Source organism: Lipotes vexillifer, unplaced genomic scaffold, assembly GCF_000442215.2.
Source record: "Lipotes vexillifer unplaced genomic scaffold, Lipotes_vexillifer_v1.1 scaffold91, whole genome shotgun sequence".
Classification (NCBI taxonomy): domain Eukaryota; kingdom Metazoa; phylum Chordata; class Mammalia; order Artiodactyla; family Lipotidae; genus Lipotes; species Lipotes vexillifer.
The window spans coordinates 3,179,620-3,195,147 of NW_006777583.1; the positions used below are offsets into that span (position 1 = coordinate 3,179,620).

Consider the following 15,528-nt stretch of genomic DNA (forward strand, 5'->3'; position numbering starts at 1 on the left):
TCTTAGACATGTTAAATTTGAGATGGCTAAGGAATCCTAAGTAAGATTTTTTCTTTTGGAGTCAGTGGATTTATTATCCATATCTGGAGCTCAGGGAAAAAGTTTGGACTAGCAATACAAATTTGGAAATCATCAGCTTGTAAATGATATTAAAAAGAAGAGGGTTCTTGACAAAATTTGAAAAATTCTTATATTTAGAATTTGAGTAGAGAAATAAACAATGGCCAAATACTGAGTTTTAATTTGTGATCTGTTGTGTTTGGAGAACTCCCCACACAAATTGTTAGTATATCAGGAGGATTTGTGTAAATGTAGAGTATATTGACTTACTATTTTGTCTGTGATATAAGATAGTAAAAGTGAAATTTTTTTCCTTTCAATATGTGTGAACAGCAGATGGTATTCCTAATGACAGTAGTGATAGTGAAATGGAAGACAGAACTACTGCTAATTTGGCAGCTTTAAAACTTGATGAGTGGCTCAATTTCAAACTAGAGCCAGAGGTAAGTAGCTTTTTAGTAGTGTGATAGATTTCTTTTATTCAGTTGTATGAAATGATACACAGTGTGATGAAAATTATATCTTTAAAATTGAGCTCTTAGTATGAGAGAATACAGCTTGTTTTTCAGTTTTCCTACATTCTCTGCCATATTGGGGTTTATTCTCTAGAGGATTTGAAAAATCTAGGTGTGACTCAGTGTTTGAGCATGGTAATATTTGAATATTTTTGTGTATATAAGAAAATATTGAGTATTGGGTACACAAGAGATCCTTTTATTTTATGTAACTCTGTTTATAAATCAGGGAAAGATGTGAGTTCATCCTCTTTTCTCTTTTCATATTTCTCTGGAGTAGGAAAGATGAATGGTTTTTTTCAAATTAAAATTTTTCTTGATAAAGCCTTCCCTTAATTCCATCTTTACTTTTAAAGATCATTCTATATCCTTTTTTGGGACAATATCAACTGTTAAAAGTCGATACTGGCTAGGTTTACTTTTTTGCCATACATTCATTTATCACTTCAACCTACTGCAGTCTCATTTCCATTCCCATCGATCTTTCACTTCACTGAAACTGTGCTTGCCAAGGTCAATATTGTCTTCTCCAGGTTATCAAAGCCAGCCTGCTGTCCTTGATAAATTTGACCTTTCTCTCATATTTAGCTATTGTCCATACCCTTGTTTTTATTGATTCTGCCCTTCCCCATTTTTCTTCCTCACCCCTGTCCCAACTTCTTTGTCACTAGTTTCTATGACATTACTCTTTCCTGATTCTTCTATCTAGAGAGGTCATTCCTTCTTAGGTTCTTTCACTAACTCTTCTGTATGTGTTTGTGCCTTAAATGTTAGATGTTCTCTAGTAGTCTGTTTTTTACTCTGTTCTTCTGTTTCTGCACAATCTCTAAGGACCTTACCTCTATGTGTAGATTTAGTAACCATTTATGCGTTGATAACTTCCAGGTACATCTTATCTGTATCTCTAGCTTAAGCTTTTCTCTGGACCTATGAATTCAGCTGCCTTATGGACATCATCATTTGGCAGTAAAAATAAAGTATGAATGGAACTAAATGTATTTTTCTTTATTTACCCTGCTGTTACTTTTCCAGTATTAATCACACTCTACCACACATTGTTTACTTTCTCTCTCATTGGACTGTTTCATTTGATTTTGGGTCTCTAGTGCCTCAAAATGGTAAATAAGAAATTTTATTTCTTTCATGCAACAGAAAGACTGAAATTGACAGTAAATGATATGAAATGTAAAACGTGTTCTTTGGAAACAGTTTCAGACCTTAACTAATAAATAGTTGTCTTGCAAGTGTGATAGATATTTTGCTTGTATCTATTTGAACTGAAGAAACCATTTTATTATAGGCAGCCAGTTTATTGCTGCAGCTTAGACAGAAGTGGCATAGCTTATTTTTACGCCGAATGAGAGCTCCATCCAAACCTTGGTCCCAAGTTGATGAAGCTACCATAAGAGCAATTATAGCTGTTTTAAGCACTGAAGAACAGTCTGCAGGTTTACAACAACCATCTGGGATTGGCCAAAGGCCAAGGCCTATGTCTTCAGAAGAACTTCCTTTGGCATCATCTTGGAGGTCAAATAATAGTAGGAAAATTTCAGCAGATACTGAATTTTCTGATGAATCTACTACTGCAGAAAGGTAAATTCATAACATTTTATCAAAATGAGATATTTTCTCTAGGAAAATAGTTATTTATCATAGAATCACATGCTTTTATAATATTTAAAAATTACTTCTTATAATCTAAGATACACAAAAAGGTCGCAATAAAATGGGAAGAGTTACTTTCAAAAGATAATTCTTTCAAGTGTTAGATAATATTAAGGATTTCAAGCTCCTGGGGTCTTGAATTATTTAACACGGAAATTTTTTGTCAGGAAAAGCTTAAAATGTTTAATTTCCAGAATTTACAAATTTAGGGTCTGAGAAAAAGATAGCAACATTTTTTGTTATGTATTTTAGTTGACATATGTCAAGCCATATCTTTCCTAGATACTTCACAACGAGAAGTGTTGGCTGTGGCCATTTAGAAGAACAGCCTCCCCACAAGCCTTACCTAGATATTAATAACACTGACTAGTATTCCTACAGAAACATACTTTATTCATTCATTCATACAGGGACATATTGAATGCCTATTTTTCTTAGAGTGAGGGATATGGCAATGTGTAAGACAGACAAAATCTCTTTCTTCAGAGAGTTTACATTTTATTGAGGGGAGGCATACATATATTAAAAAAGTAAATAAATTTACTGTCTTGGCAAAATTTTTTAGTTTAGCTAACTTCTTTTATCCTTTCTAGCATTTGGCAATTAGATGTGATTTTTTGTTTATTATATGATTAGTAATAATAATGAGAGCTCTTATATTGAATTATTTATCCAAAAATGTATTTGGTGGTATAATAGTGTTTATAATGAGTTGTTGGTCATGATTCAGATATATTTCTGGTTGTAAAAATACTTGTTAGAATCAAATTTAAATTTCTTTATATCAGTTAATTTTTGTTTCTAAACCAGGTTAGAATTGATAACAGAGACAAAATTCTTGCTTGGAATGCTAGTTTTGGCAGTATGGTAGATAGTCTCTGTGATAAGAATATGATTTCATTGTTAAAAACCTGAAAATAGGAACAATGGAAACATAAAAGATATGTAGTGCTTATTGTTTTTCAAGGATCAGATGGAGTATATAGTACCTGCCTTCTTTTGATCAGATTTTACTTATTTGAATGAAGCATAAAGGCATGTTATCAGTTAAGACTTCAGTTAAAAAGGAATAATACATGGTGGTTTCCAAGTTCTTCATATATTACATTTTAGGAATAATTCAACCAGTTGCTTAGAAAACCTTCTCGTAATATGCATCCCTGAACCTTTTTCTCTGATGCAGACACTGCCAAGTGAAAGGAAAATAGTAAAAAACACATTTTCTACTTAGACACGCCTCACTTTTTAAAAAGATTGTTCTAAAAGTTTACTTGAACAATGATTGTTTAGAATTTGTGAATACATTTGCATAGAAATTATGTGGTAGAGTTATTTATAGACTAATCTGTAAAAAACCTGTTATATTCACAGAGACTTTTTACACACATATGTGTCTATATACATACACACATACTACACACATACATTTTTAGGGGAAAAAATTCATTTTTTTTTTCTTTATAAAAGTAATACAAACTCATTTAATAAAATTTGGAAATACAGAAGAAGAAAATCAGAATTATAAAGTGTAATATTAGTTATGCTTTAGAAACTGATTATCTTATAAATTCATTTTTCCACCTGTGATACCAGTGTCTACCATTTTCCTTTCCTTACAAGTTGTAGCCTTGCATTCTTCATTCTCTTGTCTGTTGAACAGTGAGATACACTGTTGGGGAAATTCATCCACTTTTAGACTTTTGGTAGCATTAATAGATAAGGCCTGGAATTGATGTAGCTTGGTGAGGAATAGAATGAGGACTCTTAGGAAGATTTATTTTTGAATGGAGAAGTTATAATCTTTCTAGGATTACTTCTTGGAGAAAAGGGATTTATAGTTAGAGTTTTCATGTTAGCATGGCAAGATATAGATTAGATCATTTCTTTAAATAAAAGCATTTTATTGAAACTATTTTTTAAAAGTTTAAGAAACTATTTTAAAATAGAAGTTGCCCACATCCCACCTTAAAATTAAACCAATTTTTATTGTCATTTTCTAAATAATAACTTGCTCATTTACAGAGAATAAACATATCTTTTCTATAAGAAAAATGAGATATAAATGAGTTATCAGAACTCTTTGTTCCTCTTAAATAAAAATTTATGTTGGAAGGGTTTACACGAATGTTTTGTTTCTACGTTCATGAAATTTTGGGGGGGAAGCCAAGTATGAGAGAAAAGCTTAGAATAGAGCACAGAGTCAAAGATCAAATTGAAAACCACAAAAGTAGACATTTAGTTCTATTGAAAACATCATTTTTATTTTAATAAGGTATTACTCTCAGTTAAGTTCTGTTACCCAATTTTCAGGTAAATAAAGTACCAGGGAAAGAATGATGGAATTTTAGAGGTGTAACTTGATAATTCATGGAACGTCAATTCATGAGAGGAAAAAAACCCTGAAAAGTTGGTTTTTTACATTTATCAAGTTGTTATTAATTATTCAGATGTTTATTCATTATATATTGTCGTTAATATTTTTAGGTTTTAGCTATTTTATTTCATTTTTGAACGAAATAGCATTGGATCTAAGATACTTACTGAAAGAGAAGCAATTGTGGGGATATGTTTGTTTATTATAAATATTGTTAAACATAACAAAGTAAATGATATGTCATGGTGAATTCCATATTTCAGCTTCAGTAGTTTACCAAGATTTTCACCTATTTGCTTTATCTACCCCAATTATTTTTTTCTTGCTTCCTTTCTTTTTCTGTTTACATATTTCAAAAATCACTCTCACACATCATGTCATTTTACCCTTCTGTATTTAAATATGCATCTCTTAAAAATAGAGGGATTTTTCCTACATAATCAAAATCCAATTATCAGTCCCAATAAAATAATCATTTCCCCAATTCTCAAACTATAGATTTATTTGAAACAACATCTAGGGAGGACTCATGCATTGTATTAGGGTGTCTTGTTTCTTGAATCTCTTGTGATCTAGAGCAGTTAGTTCCTCTGTTGACTTTTTTTAGGGAACGAGGTCAGTGGTATTAGATGTACCACATTCTGTATTTGTTTCTTTTTATTGCTATACCCTATGTATTTCATGGAAAATGGTGGTTAGCTCTCAGGGCTTGATTAGATCCAGTGTTTTGGCAAGAATATTTTATAGGTAGTGCTATGAACTTTATATTGCACTACTTTAGGAAGTACTTAATGTCTTTTTTTTAATGTCTGGTTGTTCCACTAAGATGTATACTTTTTAAAAAATTATAAAATTCCTGACTGCCATTTTTGCTGCATTTATTGATAGAATTTTAAAACAGAAGAATCTTAACGTTTATCTAATTTACTCCCTTTATCTAACAGGTAAGGAAATTAAAACTCAGATAAATTAAGACTTGCCTAGGATCACCTGCCTCGTTAGTTGTAAATTTAGTACTGTCCCAAAAATCTCTCCTGACTCTAGTCCTGTCTTATTTCCACTTTACCATACTGTAATTTTTAGTATGCTTTTGAAATCTATTGTATTTGGCTTTATGATATTATATGAAAGTGGAATGGAGGCGGAGTCAGTGATATTCTAGTAAAGGCCATTAGCACAGATATATTTAATTAATTTTATAATGTTAAAAGACATTAAATATCAATATAAGACATTATAATTATTAAGGACTTCTCCTGGACTGACATTAAAAGAGATTAGGAGTTTTGTAAGGGAATAATACTTGGGTATTTAATATTAAGTTAAAGATTTTTGTAGGTTGTTTTAAATGTATTTTTGTATTATTTTAAATGTTGTTTTTGTAAGTGTACCGTAATAGTACAACTCTTTCATCTAAATGTAATTGAAGAATGAAATTGCCTTTTTAAATACTATTCCATAAATCAAAGTGTCATTGGAACTTTGGTTTGAAACGGACTCTGCTTTGTATTATGAACTTATGTATAACTGATCTTTGCTTCCTCATTTTCACTCAAGAGTATTGACGAAATCTCCATCTCCAGCACTGCACCCACCTCAGAAGTACAAAGATAGAGGAATTTTACATCCTAAACGAAGCACTGATGACAGGTCAGATCAGTCTTCTGTGAATACAGACAGCAATAATTATCAAAGTCCTTGTGCTAGTCCTTCTCCTCCATCCTCAGGAAAGGTAGAGTATCAAGGATTTGTAGCAAATCTGATGTTACATATTTAAGCAAAATTATAAAATAATTGTTTTTAAGTGACTAATCATGGCCTCTGTTCTAGATATAAATAGAAGCTGAGAAACTGAGTAAATTTTTTAGTTTTTTCCTGCTTGCCAAGTATTTTAGGTTATCATCTTGGGGTGTTTTAAACCTAAGAGGTCATTCACTGATGGCATGTAGCTAGGCAGTTCATGATTTCCTTTCTCTATCTTTAGAACCTTTTTTTGTTAAAAACAAATGACAAGAAGATTTTTTAAATTAATTTTGGTTCATACCTTCAGAATTGCAAACAATAGTTTCCTTCAATTCATAATTGATTTCTCCAATTCAATGGTTATATTAAAAAATACAAGACTGGATGGGGTTAGGAAGATAGGAAATGTTGATAAAGAATTGAGAACTATGTATCTTTTAAAAAATTTGTAATACGAATGATTTCAAATGTCTAGAATATATTTACATTTACTTTCCTGCATTGTTAGTACCTGAGTATTCGATTAGTGTTCGTTGGCTATATGATGTGGTTCTGGTGAAAATGTCTGCTGAACTACTCTTGTTAAATAAGAGGAAAAGAAATGTTTTTGCAGATTTGCATTCTTAGGTTTTAAGATTTTTTTGTTGTTTTTAATTTTAAAGTGCCTTTATTAAGGCATAATTTACACAATAAAATTCACGAATTTAAACTGTACAATTGAGTGAATTTTGACAAATGTATACAATCATGTAACTGTACTTACTATAGTCATGTAGAGAACATGCCCATCACCCCTAGATTCTGGCAACCACTAAACTGCTGTTTGTTCTGGGAGTTTTGCTTTTTTTGGAACTTCCTGTAAATGGAATGTATATAGCTTTTTATGACTGGCTATTTCACTTTTGAAATTCATCTGTATTATTAAGTGTATTATTAATTACTTTTTATTGCTGAGTAGTATTCCATTGTATGGATATGCCACAGTATGTTTATCTATTTACCATTGATGGACATTTGGTTCATGTCTACTTTTTGACTATTATGAATAATATTCAGGTACAAATCTTTACGTATAGATATGTTTTCTAATCTTGGGTACATACCCAGGAGTAGGTTTGTTGGGTTGTATGGTAAGTGTAACTTTACAAGAAACTACTCAACTGTTTTCCAAAATAGCTGTACCATTTTCTGTTCCCTTCAGTAATCTATGAGAATTCCATTTGTTCAGTATTCATAACAATACTTAACATTACTAGTCTCTTAATTTTAGCCATTCTTGTGGGTATACATTGATACTCCACTGTAGTTTTAATTTGCATTTCCCCAGTGACTAAGGATGTTGAGCATCATTTCATGTGCTTTTTTGCCATTTTGAATCTTCTTTGGTGAAATAACTGTTCAAATTTTTGTTAACCTCTTTACATTGTTTATTGGTTGTCTTTTTTTATTTAGTTGTAAGAGTTTCTTAGTATATTCTGGATACAAGTCTTAATTTTATGTTTTGAACATTTTTTCTAATAGTCTGTGCTTGCATTTACATTTTCTTAATGGTGTCTTTTTTTTTCTCATGTAACCTGTCACTTTATTTATTTATGAGTGTTTTTTAAATTTTTTAATTTTTTATTGAGGTATGCTTGATTTACAATAGTATATTAGTTTTATGTGTACAACATAGTGATTCAGTATTTTTATAGATCATACTCCACTTAAAGTTGTTACAAAATAATGGCTGTATTTCCCTGTGCTGTACAATGTATTCTTGTTGCTTATTTACTTTATTTTATTTTTTATATTTTTAATTTAATTTTTATTATATGTTGGAGTATAGTTGACTTACAATATTGTATTAGGTTCAGGTGTACAGCAAAGTGATTCAGTTGTCTTTTAAAGAACAAATATTGATGGAAATCCATTTAATCTATTTTTTTCTATTTCAGTTTCATCTGTTTTTTGTATTAGGGTTCATATTTTTGATGTCCTAAGAAGTCCTTGCCTAACCCAAGATTTTCTCCTGTGCTTTCTTCTATAGATTTTACAGTTGGAACTTTTACATGTATTGATAGGTATATGATCTATTTCATATACCTTGAATTAATTAATTTCAAGTTAATTTTTGTTTATAGTATGGGTGGGTGAACGATAATTTTTTGGTGTTTGCCTATACAGTTGTTCCAGAGCCATCTGTTGAAAAGATCTTTTTTTCATTGAATTACCTTGGCACCTTTGTCAAGAATCAATTGACCATAAATATGTTTTCTACTTATTGGACTCTATTTCACTGATCTGCATACTTCTCCTTTGCCAGTGCTACAGTGACTTGATTATATAATAGCTTCCTCGTAAGTCTTGAAATCAGTTAATGATTTTTCTCCAACTTTGTTCTTCTTTTGCAAAATTGTTTTGGCTCTTCTACAATCTTTGTGCTTTTGTATAAACTTAGAAGAAGCTTGTCAATTTCTACAGAAAAATTTTTTGGTATTTTGAGTGGAATTGCATTAAATCTATAGATCAACTTGAAAATCTACAATTAACAATTTTTAGTCTTCCAATCCATAAGCATAGCTGCATTTATTTAGATATTCTTTAATTTCTCTCAACAGTGTTTTGTAAATTTCAGAGTTAAAATATTACAGTTTTTTTGTTACATTTATTCCTAAATATTTTACATTTTTGATGCTGTTGTTTTTTTAAAATTTTAAGTTTCAGTTCATTGGTATCATATAGAAATACATTTGATTTTTGTATATTTATCCTATATCCTATGACCTTACTTCACTTATTAATTCTATTAGCTTTTTATGTAGATTTCTCAGGATTTTCTACATGGACATTCATGCTGTTAATAAAGGTAGTTTTACTTCTTTCCAAAGTGAACGCCGTTTATTTCTTTTCTTGCCTTATATCTATGGCTAGAACCTGCCATAAAATATTTAATAAAGATGCTGAGAGCCCTCCTCTTTGTCTTGACCTTAGAAGGTAAACCTTAAGTCTTCCACCATTTAGTGGGATGTTTTCTTTTGGATCTAGTTTGCTAAGAAGGTTTGTTAGGAGTAAGCATTGAATTATACTCAGTGGTTTTTTTTTTTTTTTTTACATCTATTGAAATGATGACACAATTCTTTTTCTTTTTTTTTTGGTCTGTTAATATAATGGATTTCATTGATTGATTTTCTAATGTTTATACCTCTCTTGGTCATAATGTATTATCCTTTTAAAATATTGCTAGATTTGATTTTGTTCAATCAAAAATTTTGTTAAATGAGGGATCTTTGTTTATGAGGGATATTATTCTCTAGTTATCTTTTCTTATGTTATCTTTGGATGGTTTTAATATCAGAATAATGCTGTACTCTTAAAGATTAGTTGGGAAGTGTTCCTTCCACTTCAATTTTTTGGAAGAGATATATAGATTTGGTATTGTTTCTTCCTTAAATGTTTGATAGAATTCACTAGTTAAGTCATTTTTACCTTACCCTAATGTATCCTGAATCAGTATTATGCCCTTTCAGTTACAGTTTGAGAACCTTGCAACAATGTACTTTTATTTTACCCTTCAATCCATTATGTTATTGGTTTCACACATTTTTTTTCAACATGTTACAAATGCCACAATGTATTGCTTTTTACTTACATAGTCAATTATCTTTTTATCAAAAGTTAGAAAAATGTCCTTTATATTTACTCAATATTTACAGTTTCCTGTGCTTTTTATTCTTTTGTGTTGACACGAATTTCTGTCTTGGATCATATTCTTCCGGCTGAAAACCTTCTTTTAACATTTCTTTAAGTACAGATCTGCAGGACATGAATTCTTTTAGCTTTTGTTTGAAAATTATTTTTCACTTTTATTTTTGAAAGATATTTTTACTGTGTATATAATTCTAGGTTGACAGTGATTTTCTTTCATTATTATAATGCTATCATATTAGTAGTTTACATAGTTTCTCATGGGATGTCTACTATCATTCTTATCTTTCTTTCTCCATATATAATTTGTCTTTTTCCCTAGCTGCTTTTAAGATTTTCTTTTTCTCACTGGTTTTCAGCAATTTGATTTTGATATGACTCGGTCTGGTTCTCTTTATATTTCCTGTTTAATCTGTATATTTATAGTTTCCATCAATTTTGGGAAATTTAACACCATTATTTTTCATATTTTTTTTATATCTCATCTCTCCCCCTTCTTCTCTGGAACTCTAGGTATACAAATGTAAGACTACTTGATATTGTTCCACAGGTCACTGATATTCTCTTCATTTTTTTCAGTTGTTTTTGTCTCTTTCCTTCATTTGAGACCATTTCTATTGCTACATCTTTAAATTCACTGATGTTTTTATTTGTAATGTTTAATCTGATGTGCATTCTTTTTAGTGTATTTTTACTTCATATATTATATTTTAATCTCCAGAACTTCCTTTGGGTCTTTAAAAAAATACCTTCTATTTCCCCACTCATCACATTTATGTTTCCTCCACCTTCTTGAACATAGCACATATATTTAGGATAACTGCTTTAAATTCTTATCTCCTAATATCATCATCTGTCAGATCTCACTCTGTTCCTGTTGATTAATTTTTTTCTGGTTGTGTGTCATATTCTCCTGTTGTTTGGCTGCTATATTTTTGTTGTATTTCTTTAAATAGTGTTAGACATTTTTCTGATACACAGTTAAGTTAGTTGCAATCAGTGTAATCCTTTCGGGATTTGCTTTTAAGCAGTGTTAGGATGGATCCAGGGCAGTTTTTATTCTGATACTAACTTAGTTCCAGTACTAAGGTATGATCCTTCTGTGGGCTAATGCACTATGTATTACAAGTTCTTTCTCTTCTGTCTGGAATAAGATGAAATATTCCCAACCGTGTGTGAGCTCTAAAAACTCTTTTCCTTTGGATCTTTCCTGGCCTCAGGTCATTTTTTCTTACCTATGTGCAGGTCACTACTTAGCCAAAAACTTCTGAGAACCCCTTCTGCAGTTCCCTCGGAGTTCTCTTCCCATGAAGCTTCCTTCTATATAGTACACTGCCATGGAAAATCTAGTTATCTTGGCCTCTAAACTCTAAGGTCCTTCTATATAGTACACTGCCATGGAAAATCTAGTTATCTTGGCCTCTAAACTCTAAGGTCTATGTCTGCAATTCAGTGAGACCATTGGATTCTGTTTGTGTTTCCCTTCCTGCATTGTCGCCTGGAAACTGTATCCAGGCAGTAAGCTGGAGCAATTTTTGTTTTGTTTTGTTTTGTTTTGTTTTCAGACTTTGCAAGTATTTTCTGAAAGTACATTTGGCAAACCAGGATCCTTTCTTTCTTTCTTTTTTTTTTTTGCGGTGTGTGGGCCTCTCACTGTTGTGACCTCTCCCGTTGTGGAGCGCAGGCTCAGAGGCCATGGCTCACGGGCCCAGCTGCTCCGTGGCACGTGGGATCTTCCTGGACCAGGGCACGAACCCGTGTCCCCTGCATCAGCAGGCGGACTCTCAACCACTGCGCCACCAGGGAAGCCCAGGATCCTTTCTTGATAAGGGATTTTGAATACTCTGAAAATGAGTGCTTGGTTTTGGCTCTTTAACCTCATTTTGATTGAGCCTTGTGTAGGTTTTCAGGCATGATAGAGCTATTTGCATTTGTTGACTATTTGGTAAAACATTTTGGTTTATATATTTATGAAGATGTTTAATGGAGCCTATTGATTTTGAAAGGTCAAATTACCTTTCAAGAATTTATACTTCCTTTTTTAGGGCTCAAAATCTCCTTCACCAAGACCAAACATGCCTATTCGATACTTCATAATGAAGAGTAGCAATCTGAGAAACCTTGAAATTTCTCAACAGAAGGGTATCTGGTCTACAACCTCCAGTAATGAGAGGAAGCTAAACCGAGCCTTTTGGGAAAGCAGCATGGTTTACTTGATATTTTCTGTTCAAGGATCTGGACATTTCCAGGTGAGCCATCCTGAAGCAGTAAAAGGGCATTGTTCTTCTGTCTGCAGATTAGATCATTTAAATCATAGAGGTTAAAAAGAAGCTGGCTTTTTATTGCATTGGAATGCAAGAATGCATTGTGCTTGGATGAGGAATATATTGCACCTCTTCAAAGGAATGATGTATAGGGATCCCTTTCCTTTTGCCTTGTTTTACCAGAGCTTTTCCAGATAAACAATTTTTCCTTTTGAGACTTTAGATTTACTATTTCTCAGGTGGATTAAAAGTAATGAGAAGCGTGACTTTTTGATAAAATGTTTATTTTAAATAGGCCAAAGAGGTTAGTTTTGACTGTCAGGAAACTGAGTGTGTTTCTTAACTCATCTTTACTTGGTGTATATCTGAATTTATAAAATAATGAATTATTATTTGATATTATTATCATTTTTGGAATTAAAAACCTAGAAGTTAGATTGTATCCATTTGTAATGGATAAATGTGGGTTTAGAACCATGATATATTATTTAGAAAATATCTGTTTGTATTTGAAATTATATTAGAAGGCTGGAATTGGTCTTTCCTCTAAAATTTGCTAATTCATCTTTTTATAAAAACAATGGGTGGCTTTCTGGATTTTTGTTATATATCTATTGTTTTTATATTACATTTCTACCTTAAAATAAAAAAAAAAAAACTCAGAGTTTCTCAGATAAATTGAATTCAGAGTCTTAATGTCATCCTCACCTTCACCATTTCCCCTCATTTTACCCACAGGGATTTTCTAGAATGTCTTCTGAGATAGGAAGGGAGAAGAGTCAGGACTGGGGTTCAGCTGGACTAGGAGGAGTGTTTAAGGTGGAGTGGATACGAAAAGAAAGTCTTCCCTTTCAGTTTGCACACCATTTACTCAATCCTTGGAATGACAACAAGAAAGTCCAGATAAGCAGAGATGGGCAGGTATGCAATGGCATTTAATATTTTTCTTCCGCTCTTCTTTTTTTTTTGTTTGGCTGTTATTCAGTGATTTGTTTGAGGCGCAAATGCAAGAATACAAATTGTATATTCTGTGTGCACATGGGGAGATGATGGTTCAAATTAGTAAAAGAGCTAGTTAAAAGCCTACTTTCAAATGTGCCTGACAGAGCTCATTGTTTTTTTTAACATTATGTAAATTTGACTTCGCTCTGTCATTGCATATATAAAATCTTTCATAAGTCAATTCTTGGAGGTTCCTGTTTAACTAAAGATATGATCAAAGCCTAGTGTAATTCTGAAGTAATTTCACTAAAGTCTAAGGATAACAACAGTATCTAAGTTCTTTATGGCTTTAACTAATGATATAACATAAATAATAACCTTTTTATATTTTTGTGGCTTGTTTTATGTTTATTATGCTTTGCTTTGCCTTCATGATGCTGCTGATATGTATTTTAAACTAGTTAAGGTGATGGGAATTAACATATATTGACTACTGTGCTAGCTTCTTTATATGAGGTAGTTCAATTCTTAGGCCTAAAATGAGTTATTAGCCAAATATTTTATAGGAGAAAATAGATTCAGAGAATCTATCTAGTCTTGCCTAAGGTCACATCTAATACTTTATTTGAACAAGTGTGACTCAGTTCAAATCACCATATGAAAAGTGTTAGGGTTCCTTTTAAGTGCACATGATGTCACAAGGGGACTATAAATGTTCTTTTCAATTATATAAAAATATTTTCATTTTTATTCTATAATAATGATTTTGAAATAAGTCACATTCCTTATAGTCATCCAAGATAGTTTCTTGAGAAAAATACCCCAAACATCTAATATGCCAAGTATCACCATAAACCTTTGGAAGTTTAAGCTGAGTGCTTTTGCTAAATCTCCATGAAAACAAAATTCATTATTTCCAGATAGAAAAAATTGCAGAAGAACTCCCTGGAAATTTCTCACCATTTTGTCACAGATAGTTGCAATATTTGGAGGTTAACTACAATCTTGGAAATCTGGAAGTCAACTCTGAATCTTAACGAAAAGAATTAGAGCAATGCATAACATAGGAGTTTAGCATGTTCTTGTAGAAACATGGAATTTGAGTTGATTTTCTTACATTTTTATCAGTATAGGTTTTGATGATAAAAAATTCAGTCTAGTCCTTTTTATGTTCATTCTGACTTTTGGTTTATCTAGGAACTAGAACCTCAGGTTGGTGAACAGTTGCTCCAGTTATGGGAACGCCTTTCATTGGGAGAAAAAAACACAACTGATTGACATTCAGGTTGTACCATACTTGACTTTGAGTACTGGCAGTATTTGTGATCATTATTTAGATTATTTATCTTTTCTTTTTTTCTTCTTTTTCTTCCTCTTCTTCTTCTTTTTTTTTAACCCTTCCAGACTCCTTAGCTTCAGAAGAACATCATGCCTACTTATAACCACTGAATGCACTGAATTCCAAAAACTGAGATGGGGTTGTGTGTTATTCTGAATGGGCTTTTCTGGTTGAAAGTGTTGCTTTAGAACCACCATCTTCATATAAAAGAGAAAAGGATAATTTAATTTTTATAGTGATCATAGGGAATGATTATATGTTTGTTAATATGTTTATAATTGAATGAAATAGAGTAGTTTCATTATTTAACACAATAGCAGTTAAACATACTTAATTTGAAGTTAAACATTTCATTTGTTTGAAACACTGACTTAGAACTCTTATTGGTGATTTTTTTAAAGCAGAGTAAATTGTTTACTTTTAAGAAAGGTCTGACTATATCTGTCCATCTGAGCAACATTTTAGAAGAGTTAACTCTAAAGATTTATCATTAAAAAACAAGCAAAGAAAAGCAAATGACCAAAATCTAAAAATGTCCCTTTCAAAAATAGTGTGTGCTGATTAAGGACTATTCATTGTGCCATTTTTAACCTGAGGCACATTAAGGGAAAAAAAAAGAAAGGATGTTCTTTTTTTGCAACTATGAAATGCAGTAAAAACTGAAGAAATGCAGAATTCCTCCCTGACTTTGATCAGATCAGATTAAGTGCTTAGTTTTATTCCTGGTGCTACTTCTTTTAACCTGATGTGTCCCAAACCTTCCTTTCTCCTACATTACAGTCATCACACATCTCTGATATAAAAACAGTGATTATGATCTCTTTGTTTTGGCTAGAGAAAGTTGATTTAGACAAGTTAAAAATTTAAATAAGTTATACAAGTTGAAGAGAAATGCTCTTAACAGTTAGTGGTAGCTTGGTTTCTCTATGTCTTCCAAAC

At 31.6% G+C, this 15,528-nt stretch overlaps 1 protein-coding gene across 1 annotated transcript in view; it reads left to right on the forward strand.

Annotated features, from left to right (window-relative positions):
* Positions 1-15,196, forward strand: part of YTHDC2 (YTH N6-methyladenosine RNA binding protein C2) — a 67,274-nt gene extending 52,078 nt beyond the window's left edge. Inside the window, exons 24-30 of the mRNA XM_007451205.1 lie at positions 394-503; positions 1,876-2,168; positions 6,172-6,346; positions 12,090-12,293; positions 13,047-13,229; positions 14,448-14,535; positions 14,655-15,196. Of these exons, the coding sequence (XP_007451267.1) occupies positions 394-503; positions 1,876-2,168; positions 6,172-6,346; positions 12,090-12,293; positions 13,047-13,229; positions 14,448-14,528 (1,046 nt within the window). The 3' untranslated portion in view covers positions 14,529-14,535; positions 14,655-15,196. The remainder of the gene's footprint in view (positions 1-393; positions 504-1,875; positions 2,169-6,171; positions 6,347-12,089; positions 12,294-13,046; positions 13,230-14,447; positions 14,536-14,654) is intronic.
* Positions 15,197-15,528: the final 332 nt, after the last annotated feature.